This window comes from Ailuropoda melanoleuca, chromosome 8, assembly GCF_002007445.2.
Source record: "Ailuropoda melanoleuca isolate Jingjing chromosome 8, ASM200744v2, whole genome shotgun sequence".
NCBI classification, from domain to species: domain Eukaryota; kingdom Metazoa; phylum Chordata; class Mammalia; order Carnivora; family Ursidae; genus Ailuropoda; species Ailuropoda melanoleuca.
In genome coordinates, this window is record NC_048225.1 from 21,410,666 (window position 1) to 21,421,499 (window position 10,834).

Consider the following 10,834-nt stretch of genomic DNA (forward strand, 5'->3'; position numbering starts at 1 on the left):
GGGGTTTGATCTCATGACCCTGAGATCATGACCTGAGCAGAAATCGAGAGTCTGATGCTCAACCTACTGAGCCACCCAGGTGCCCCGAGGTTATGCATTTCTAATAAGGTCCCTAGTGCTGCCCGTGGTGCTGATCCAATAAATATATTTTGAGCTGCAAGAATCTAGTAGGCTAACTTCCCAGATTTACAACCAAAGAAACTGAGGGTCCGAAAGGGAGAAGTGACTCCCAAGTTAACCCGACGTGCTATTCATTCAGTACTTGCTGAGCACTGGCTCTGTGCTGGGCAGTGTGCTGGGTGCTGGGAACACGACAGACCTCATTGCTACCCTCACAGAGCTCATATTCCAGAGGGGAAGGCATTCAGAAAGCAAGCAAGTAACTAAGCTTATTATAGATTGGGAGAAGTCTGGACCGTGCCGGGGTAAGGAATGAATTGGCAGTGGCTGTAGGGAGGTATGGAAAAGGCATGCCACTTTCGGAGGAGTGATCAGGGAAGTTACTAGAACTGTCACTTTCATTGGCTGTCTTCTAACTACAAATCCAGAACTTTCTTTACTGGATAGGGTCATCCTCTATTCCTACTGGGCTCTGAGGATGGGTGTTCCTGACTGTCCTGAGGATGTCTGGCTCTGGTCCCCACCCCTCATCCCTCCCCTTGCCAAGATTCTCATTCTTTGGTGTTTGTGGACTCAGAGCGGAGCCTGGGGACAGAACACCGACTTGGTAATAGGACAGTGTTCAGGATAATTGATTTATGATTTGTAACAAAAACCAGCTCTCATCCTGGTGCTGTCTCCTGCCCTGAAGAAATCATTTGAGGTTTTCCGGGTCTCCCTGAGAGAGCACAAACACTAGAGCTGCCCTCCCTTTCCAGGTGGGTCATAAGACTCACCTGGGCTGCTTGTGAAAATGCCTGTCCCAGGTCCCACCCTGTCTCATTTAGCAATCCCCAGGAAGAGCCCTGGAATCTGGGTTTTCAGGAAGCGGCCCAGGGTAATTCTTCTGATTCAGGTGACTGGGGAACACTGTGTGGATGACAAAAATGGTACCTGGCATCCCACGTCTCTCGGCGTGGCTGTGCAAGCTGCCTAAATTCCTTCCCCCGTGACTCTGCAGTGTGGCCCTGGCTGAGTTTGTGTGCATATAGCAGCTGACCCCCTTCCAGAGCCCTGTCCTTGCCATGCCATCTTTGCCCTTACCCCAAAGGGCCTCCCATTTCCTCTGACCAACCAGACCCTCCCCCACCCGGCACTCCCATTCAAACACTTGCCTTCATGGAGCTTTCCCCCAGCAGTGAGAGGATGAGGGCTTGGACACTGTTTGCATTTAGTCAGAGTCTAGAAGAACTGGAGGACCATCCCATAGCCCACCCTTGCCCCCGTGCCTGGCCTGAGTGGATGCGTTTGGCTGGAGTAGAGAGAGGCTGAGGATGGAGGTGGGTGGTGGCCAGGACTAAGGGACTGCTTCGGATGGTGGAGAAGAGGTAAACCTAGGCTGCATCCAGTACCAATCACAGCCTTATACGGTTCACTTCCATGTAAAAAGTGGGTTGAGGTTCCCGTCTGCCTCCTGGAGCTGGCCCTTCCCAGGTCATCCTGAGGAAGGGGACAGAGAAACCACGCCAGGGAAGCTGGAGTAGTCCAGTCTGGCATGGGACCTCATCTTCGAGGAGTGGGACTCCGGTTCCCTTCCTGTGGCACAGGCCCCACCTGGACCCCTGATGCCGCCTTGAGGGCTGACGAGGATGTCCGCTGTCTGGATGGCCACCCCGGAAGCAGCTCTGTGCTTCTGGAGAAGGGAAGGCGGGCTGTGGGTGTGTCCTGCTCCAGGATCTAGGTAGGACGTTTGCAGAGCTGACCACATACCAGTGACTCCTAACCTCCTAGGTGGCCCGAGGCAGCCGCGATGACAGCTCTCCCCAGGAACCCTGCTACCCGCTGAGAAACATGATCAGCAAGTCCCGTGAGTGTTGTCCAAGGATCCCCCGCCCTGAAGGATGGGCCCCCAGAAGCAGCATCGGGGACCCCCTGGGGGCTGTACAGGGACAGGCAGATAGCCAGGGGGGGGCCTCTCTTCATCTTGAAGGACAGTAGAAACCCAGGCCCAAGCCCGGTACTGGAAAACTACAGCCAGGCGAGGGTCAGGGACCGGGTCTTCTTGAGTCGGAGGCTGCAGGGGCCCACAACAGGGTCGGTGGACTGGGGCTCTCCCCACGTGTCCCTGCCTCTAGCTCCTCTGTGTATGTGCCCCGCAGGCTGGAAGCTGCTGGCCATGTTGGCTCTGGTCCTGGTCGTCATGGTGTGGTATTCCATCTCCCGAGAAGACAGGTACATTGAGCTGTGAGTCCGGCTTCTGTGTCCTTCCAGCAGTTCTCAGGAGTGGGCTCAGGGATGGAGTGTCATGGGGTGGCAGACCCAGTGGGGCCAGGAGGGTTCAGAGGGCCAGGGTATGACCCCCTCCCTTCAGCTGTTAGCGTGAAATCCTTCCAGGAGGGTAGGTAGTGGGTTTGGGGGGTAGGGTCTGCGAGGAATCCCGGGCCCCTCACCCACATTGCTCCGGAGAAGGGAGAGCTGGAGACTCTGCCATGAGTTGGTCTCAGAGCCAACTTGGCTTGAGATGATTCCACCCTGCACATCATCCTCTGGGACCTTGGGACCTGTGTCACGGGAGAAGATTGAGGCTGCCTGGGACGCTGGCCCCTGGGCCCGAGAGGTCTGACTGGAGCTCCTGCCTCCTCCCCTTTTCTGTCTCTAGTTTTTATTTTCCTATCCCAGAGAAGAAGGAGCCGTGCTTCCAGGGTGAGGCAGAGAGGAAGGCCTCTAAGCTGTTTGGCAAGTAAGTACTTGAGGATGTGGTGGGGCAGGGCCTGCGGGCTGGGCATGGGGCAGGTGGATGGAGAGTTTCACAGGGGCGGGGCTTCAATGTGGGCTTAGATGGAGGGGAACATGTTAGTGGATGTGGGTTAGGGGAGCCTGTGAGCGGGGAGAGGCCCTTGAACATATGCGTGTGTGTGTGTAATAACTATATTATTATATGCAATATTATACAATATATAAATATAATTTATATACTGAGTTGGAGGTTGCAGGGACCCCAAATAGTATATATTATAATTCATTATTTTATATATTATAAACAATATATTTATTATATGTAATGTTATATATTATATTTTATATATTATTTATTTTATATCTTTAAACATATAATATAAACATAATATATGAATATATTTAAATATGTAAATATATTTTGTATAATATATTACATTATTATATTATTAAAATATATAGTTATATACAATATTATATTAATATGTAATATATAATAATTACATACAATATTATATATTATATTATATTATATTATATTATATTATATTATATTATATACTATTAGTCATGGGCCTGACCTGACCCTGATTCTGGCTTCTTCAAGATTAATCCCTTTCTCATCCCTGCCCTGCTCTCACCTCTGTACAGCTACTCCCGAGATCAGCCCATCTTCCTGCAGCTGAAGGATTATTTCTGGGTCAAGACACCGTCCGCCTATGAGCTGCCCTACGGGACCAAGGGGAGTGGTAAGAGCTGCCGGGTAAATGGGGATGGCAGGCTCCCCTCGGCCACACTGCTTCTTGTTCTTTGCTGCCCGTGGTCCCAGTGCCCACGTTCTGAGCCAGGCTCCGATGGGGAGGTCAGGGGAGGAGGGGGCAGCGGAGGGAGAGTTGGCAGCCTTTGCAAAGCTAGCTGTTGCCATCAGCCCCTCCCAATCCGTGTCTTTTTGTAGAAGACCTGCTCCTCCGGGTTCTAGCCATCACCAGCTACTCCATTCCAGAGAGCATCCAGAGGTAAGGAGACAGTCCCTGCCCTGAGTCCGAGCACCCTCCCCTTCCTGCCCCCATGCGACAGTCATGGGCTAGCACCTCCCAGCGAGCCTTCCTATCTCTGGTCCCCTGTGGCCAATTTGACCCTTCTTCCCAGCCTGCCTGTCTCCAGGGGAGGCAGGGACGCCAGTGTCCACGGCAACTGAGCCCGGGCATCCGGGTGCCGGGTGCCGTAGCATGCAGGGTATCGCCGTGGCAACAGGCAGGCCTGGGCAGCAGGTGAGGGGGCTTCGAAATGGGGCTTCTTATTAGTCTGCACCAGGAGCCCTCCCTCCTTTCCTCCTCTGTCTTCCGTGCTCTGCTCAGTCTCCTCTCCCGCTAAGGGCCAGGGCTGTGGAGTCAGCAGGACCGCAAGCGGGACTCCCCGGAGAAGCCTGGTCCGTGGGGATCAGGGGCTGAGGCAGCCTGGGAAGGACCCCTGAGCCGGGCCCCGGGCAGACCCCGGGCAGGGGTTAAGCGGAGCAGGAGCAGGGGTCACTCCGGGGCTGAGCACCCTCTTCCCACGGCAGTCTCAAGTGTCGCCGCTGCGTGGTGGTGGGGAACGGGCACCGGCTGCGCAACAGCTCGCTGGGGGATGCCATCAACAAGTACGACGTGGTCATCAGGTCTGTAGGACGGGCTCTCGTCCCTTCTGTTTGGCAGTGACTGTTGAGGGCCCGTGGGGCTCTGGGTGACGGGCATCCTCCTCCCCGCCTTGCAGATTGAACAACGCGCCCGTGGCTGGCTACGAGGGCGATGTGGGCTCCAAGACCACCATGCGTCTCTTCTACCCCGAGTCAGCCCACTTCAACCCCAAAGTGGAGAACAACCCAGACACACTCCTCGTCCTGGTAGCTTTCAAGGCAATGGACTTCCACTGGATTGAGACCATCCTGAGTGATAAGAAGAGGGTGAGCAGGGACACGGGGAGGCGAGGGGTCACAGCTCAGGGATGGGACCCTGCCTGTCTCAGGACCTCACGCTTCACAACGTCTGTCCTGTGGTCCTAAAGAGTCCGTGAGGGGAAGTTGTGAACTCCATGTTCTGTGGGGCTTCTGAGAAGCCTGCAGGAGTCAGGTGGCGTCCCAAGCTTGAGGCTGCTGGGGCCAGGGAAGCTGCTGGAATATGTGTTTGCCATTGAGAAACCTGGGAGCAGAGGAGCTGGTCAGTAGACATCTCCAGGCAGGGGGTAGGTTAGAACAAGAGATCTGTCCTTCTGGGTGGTGTCCACCATGTTTTTCTCATCCAGTCAGATGCCGACTGGTCCCATGTAGCATTTTCGCCAAGTGCTTAGACCGCCCCACACTTAGGCCCCTTCTACCTGTCTGAATATCCTTGGAAGTGGGCAGTAGTTGGACCCCATACTCTACACAGCATGTCCCCTGCCCCCCCCCCCCGAGCAGGGCCCTCCCACCTCTCTCTTCCCACTCCTCTCTGTTCGCCCTTCCCCTTCTGGGTGCGGGCCTAGCCTCCACCTCCCTCCCCTCTCACCCCACATTCCTGGGGGGGCTCTGCCATCACGTGGACCCCATCTGCTGACTAAGGACCACCAGGCTGGACTTGAGAAACAGGTCTTCACACACCCTCATCTCTCCCTTCCAATCCTGTGCCCCGCAGGTGCGAAAGGGCTTCTGGAAGCAACCTCCCCTCATCTGGGACGTCAACCCCAGGCAGGTTCGGATTCTCAACCCTTTCTTCATGGAGATAGCAGCTGATAAACTGCTGAGCCTTCCAATGCAGCAGCCACGCAAGATTAAGCAGGTGCAGGTGATGGTGGGGCACTGGCGGCCAGGAAGCCCGAGGGCCGGGGTGGGCCATTTCTAGAGGCTTCGGAAGCCCTGGAGGACCCCAGGAGAAGGGAAAGGAACAACCGAGACAGCAGTTTGCGTTTGAACAGCCCCTGGGACAGCCTCCTGCCCACACCCCTGTATTCAGTCCGGTGTGTTTGGCTGCCGGAAGGGAGAGTGTGGACTATGGAGAACCGTGGGGGCATCTGCCGAGCAGGAAGTTAGGGGAGGGTTTTTATAGGGTTTGGGGCCAGAGTTAGAGGCCTTGGCAGGTGCTGGTCGGGATTTATAAGGTAAGGAGTTGCTGGAACAGTCTGTGGCCTTGACTTGAGAATGACTGGAGTCCGTGCAGTTGCTGTTAGGTCACTTTATCTGTGATCTTATCTTGGAACAGCCTCGCCAGAATGAGTTAAAGGCGCTCGAGCTTCAGTTTGTCTTGTGTGTCCTGCTTTGGCGCGATATGTCAGTTCTGGAGGTCATGGTACAGTTTTGCAAATTACGGTTTTCGTTTCAGCTGGTGGGCTTTAGCCACCAGCTCGTACCTTCCCAAGGACTTCCACACATGCCTTCTGAGCCCCCAGAGAGGCCGTGTGGGATAGTTGTCAGAGGTAACTAGTAAACACAGCCGGAGCTCGGCTGTCCTGCTTACTCTGTGGCCTCGGGCAGACTGGCCACTTGGAGCCGTGCTTTTTCTTATCTGTATGGTGGGGATAGTATTAGTACTGACCTTTTAAGGCCCTTGTAGGATTTAAAAACATAATTATATAAAACGCCTATGGCAGAGACACAGTGGATGCTCACTGTATTTGCCAAATCGTGCATCAAGAATTTTATTCTTCACTGAATATCTCCTCTGATTTAGCTTCATACGTTGAATGCCTCCTTTTGTGGCCGTTCAGTCCCAGGCCCTCCATTTGCACGCTTGGGGAGTAAGACATGCACCTTGCCCTGAGGACACTCAGTCTAGCAGAATAAACATACAGGTTGCAACACGGAGTGGCAGAATGCCCTCGTAGAGAGTTGTTCCAAATGCTGTAGGAACTGGGAGGAGGGGCAGACCTCTGTGTGAGGCTGGCTGGGAGCCCCCCACCTCGCCCACCACAGAGGAGGTGGTCTTGGAGTTGGGCCTTTGAGGGGTCATGGGGCCCATCTGGGCAGAGACTTTGGGAAAAGATATTTCCTTTGGCAAGACCAACCAGCAACTCCAGCACTGAGTTCTAGTGCATGTGAAGTTGAGGGGAGTAGTGAGGAGGCGTTTTATGTTCCTGATGGGGTGTGCAGCAGAGGGGGAAGGACCAGAACCCAGCTTCTGGCTGTGGGAAGGAAAGGAAGGCATGCCCTTGATGTAGTAGTTTCTCATTGCTGCCTGATTAACAAATCACCACAGTTGAGTGGCTTAAAGCAACACCTGTTGATGGACTCATAGTTCTGGCGGTTGGAAGTCCAGCTGGGCATGGCTGAATTCTTATCTGGAGGCTAGAGTGGGGTGGGGGGACACGCTTCCAGGGTCCTTCTTGTCGGAGGGATTCAGTCCCTTGTGGTTCCAGGACTGAGGTCCCGTTTCCTTTGCTGGCTTTCAGGCTTGATACCCTCAGCTCTTAGAGATTGTTTGTGTTCCTTAAGATATAACCCTCTCCACCTTCCAGCCAGCAATGACATGATAAATCCTTCTAGCCCTTCCCACCCCTGACTTCCTCCATTGCTGACCTCTAGACCCAGATGCAAAAGCTCAGGTAATGAGCCCACCAGGATGATCTCTCTCTCTTATGGCCAATGGCACCCGTAGGGCAATAGAATATAATGTAATATGTCTCAGATTTGTAGGTCCCACATGTACTCAAGGGTCACTGGGGGTGAGCTTAGGGACCTCCTGCTACACCATTTATTTTACAGGTGAAGTTGAGAGATTTATCACAATTCTAGGTTTCCAGCTTAGACATCTGGCTGGGTGGTAACATGCTTAACGAATATAGGAAAGACAGGGGGAGAGGAGAGTCCGGCAGGTCTCAGGAGCCCATGACGAGGCAGAGCTGGCTAGTAGGCCATGGAAATGTGGCTCTTCAGAGGTGTGAACTAGATACGATAACGTGGTGGTCAAAGCAACAGGAGGGAAACAGAAGGCCCCGGCAGAAAGGGACAGATGAAATGACAGGATTGCTCAGAAGGGACACGGGAAAAACCTAGGCTGACAAGGTCCAGGGAGTGGGCAGCCGAAGCAGTCAGGCTGGCGGGTTGTTGGAGCTGACGAAGGCAAGGTTTGTGAGGTTAGAGTATTAGGTCGCCCAACCCCTTGGATGAATTGGGGATGGAGAAAGTAGGTCTCCTCCTTCCCCCATAGCAGCCCATAAGGTGGGTGGGAAAAGTATTGCTATTCCCATTTTACGGAAGGGGAGAGCCCACTCTCATAAGCCCATGAGTGAGAGAGCCTCCCAGGTTTTCTGAAAGAGGTGAGGTTTTCCAAGGCAGAGAGCCGAACCTTTCCACTCCTTGAGCGAAGAGTCGTAAGCCTCAGTTTCCCCATCTGTAAAATGGGGCCCATGAGAGTGTCTACCTCAAAGTGTTTTCGTGAAGACCGGATGCCCTCACGTATTATACGGGGTAAAATACTTAACGTAGCGTCTGGCACACGGTCAGTGCTCAAAAGGTAACAGGTGATGATGATTATTACCGTTGTCATTATCGTCATCCCGATTGCCATCTTCATGCCTCAAGGCCCAAACCCTCCCCGAGATGTGCTGGGCTATCCTACCCAGTCTGGTAGCCCTGAGCTACCTGAGGCTATTTAAATTTAAGTTTAAGTTAATTAAATTAATTACGTATAAAATTAAAGTAAAAGACTGGGTTCTCGAGCCGCTGCATCGGCCCCACGCCCGTGCCCAGGAGCCGCATGTGCCGGTGACTGCGGGGTAGACCGCACGGGGGAAGAACATTCCCGGGAAAGACAAAGTCTGTTGCACGGGGCTGGCCCAGAAGGCGGCGACGGGAGCAGGGCTCCCTCTAATACCTTGCCCACCCCTTGTCCCTCAGAAGCCCACCACAGGCCTGCTGGCCATCACGCTGGCGCTCCACCTCTGTGACCTGGTGCATATCGCCGGCTTTGGCTACCCAGACGCCCACAACAGGAAGCAGACCATTCACTACTATGAACAGATCACACTCAAGTCCATGGCGGTAAGTGGCTGGGGCGGAGCTGGGGACACTGGGTGAGTGAGAGTGGCGCCAGGGGCCCAGAGGCGGCTCGTGGTGAGGTCGCTCAGAGTGTCAGAACTGGAACCCAGACCCCTGGACTCCTGGCCTGAGCCCTCTGTATCTGGCCACACAGGTCCTGTCTTCGTTCTGGGAGCCAGCCCAGGGAAGGGAGCTCCCAGAAGTGTGGGGCTGTGGGGAGCACCGGAGTGACTTTCTTGGGCCGGGGAGGTCCCTCAGTTTGCTTCTTGGCTCTCTCCACAGGGGTCCGGCCACAATGTCTCCCAGGAGGCCCTGGCCATCAAGCGGATGCTGGAGATCGGAGCGGTCAAGAACCTCACCTTCTTCTGACTGGGGCAGGAGCTGTACCCATTGGTCTGACCGCTCTGCCGCCTGAGCGACCCCATCCGTGGCTGTGGGGGTGCCTGGGGCCCGCATGACCTGCTTGGACTCCCCCTCCCCTGTGTGGAGAGGGGTCCTGGTACTGGCCGGGCTTGAGATGGGGCCGTGCCCCTGGCTGCTCTCGTGGCGGCCGGATCCGGTCGGGGTGAAGGCCCCAGGGTGGCGGGAGGCTGGCTGAGGCGCGGGGGCCGTGCCGGGGCACCCCCTCTCCACCAGCGCCGGGAGCTTATTTATGGGCTATTTAATTAAAGGGTAGGACTGTGCCACGGGCTGGTCCCATGGCATTGAAAAAGGGGGCAAAATACAGTATTCTGCCCACTTTTGATAAAAACACAAAAGTGCTGGGCCCACTACAGCCTAGACCCAGAGCAGGCCTCCCAGGAGGGCAGGGGCGTCTGGAGCGGGTGGGTGCCCTCCAGAGAAGAGCTGCTCCCTCCCAGCAGGCATGGGAAGAGCACCGGGATGGGGGTTCCACGGAGAATGGGACCTCATCTAGAAGAGAGGTTTGAAACCTAACATTAAACTATTTTCCCTAAAATGGGAGCAGTTGTGATACCCTGTCTCCTTTAGGTTGGGGGGGACGTGGAGGGGACAATGGGTCACGGCAGTGGACCCCCATTCCCAGCACTAGACGGGCTTGTTAGAGACCAGCAGCGTCTCTGGGACCCAGTGGGACCCAAAGGAGGCCACGGTCATTCAGGAAATAATTACTAGGTTCAGTGCTTGTTGCCAGGTCATTCATCGTCACCCTGGTGGAGCAGGCAAGCAGGTGGCACCCAGAGCAGGCTGTCTGCTGGACACCCAGCCTGCCGTTCTACACCCTGGTTCACTTCCCAGAGGTAGGGAGAGGCAGGAGAATGCCAGATGGGTGTGGCAGAACCGTCTCGTCCTCTCCCCGCTCCCTCTCTTTCCCTTCTAAAACCTCATGCTGGGAGGTGTGCGTTTGAGGACAGGGGTGGAGTAAGAGAAAGGAAGCCAAGTTTCCTTTCTCAGATTAAGTGGGGATCATAAAATGGAGTTTACAGAAGATCCTGCCCAGTGGCCCGGGCTGCCAGGATTGGGTTGGGCAGGGTCTGGGGGATTTGGCAAGGCCTCTCCAGCCAGTTGCTGTGCCAGGGGACAAAATGCTGTTTTCCCTGGGTTTCTAGAATTATGAGAGCCCTGCCATTTGCCTGTATCTCCCCGCTTTGTTCTCCATCTTCCCAGGCCCTGCTTAGCTGCCAACTAGGCATCTTGCCACCCCCACAGCTGTTTCTTTACATCTGGAGCCAGGAGGGAGAGCTGGAACTCCCCCATAGGGAATGGGACTCACAGCTGTGTTCCTGGCTTTCTCGGAAAGAGTTGCAGCCTTGAGGTTTTGAGACAGCGAGACTGGGAGAGGACAGATAAAGAGGGGCAGAGATCTGGGAGAAGCAGAGGAAGACGACACACTTCTGGACCGAGTGTTCGAGTAGCCTTGAGAATGCCCAGGCTCATGCCACAGAGCATGAGGACCATCACCGGGAGGAGAATTGCCTGCTCTCTCAGAAGCCTGGCGGCTTCACTTTGCTAGCTGTCTCTCCCCAGCGGAGAGGGGGATTCTGAAAGCAAATA

The 10,834-nt window shown here is 54.7% G+C and overlaps 1 protein-coding gene across 6 annotated transcripts in view; it reads left to right on the top strand.

The window, feature by feature from the left end:
* Positions 1–9,784, top strand: part of ST3GAL4 (ST3 beta-galactoside alpha-2,3-sialyltransferase 4) — a 30,712-nt gene extending 20,928 nt beyond the window's left edge. For 3 of the 6 annotated variants that reach the window (XM_034666054.1, XM_034666059.1, XM_034666058.1), the window contains 10 exons: positions 1,891–1,966; positions 2,259–2,343; positions 2,759–2,839; positions 3,487–3,584; positions 3,791–3,851; positions 4,397–4,492; positions 4,588–4,777; positions 5,484–5,633; positions 8,681–8,824; positions 9,104–9,784. In XM_034666054.1, coding sequence (XP_034521945.1) covers positions 1,891–1,966; positions 2,259–2,343; positions 2,759–2,839; positions 3,487–3,584; positions 3,791–3,851; positions 4,397–4,492; positions 4,588–4,777; positions 5,484–5,633; positions 8,681–8,824; positions 9,104–9,190 — 1,068 coding nt within the window. In that variant the 3' untranslated portion in view covers positions 9,191–9,784. The remainder of the gene's footprint in view (positions 1–1,890; positions 1,967–2,258; positions 2,344–2,758; positions 2,840–3,486; positions 3,585–3,790; positions 3,852–4,396; positions 4,493–4,587; positions 4,778–5,483; positions 5,634–8,680; positions 8,825–9,103) is intronic. The other 3 variants (XM_034666055.1, XM_034666056.1, XM_034666057.1) reach the window with 3 other exon arrangements.
* The last annotated feature ends 1,050 nt before the right edge of the window (positions 9,785–10,834 follow it).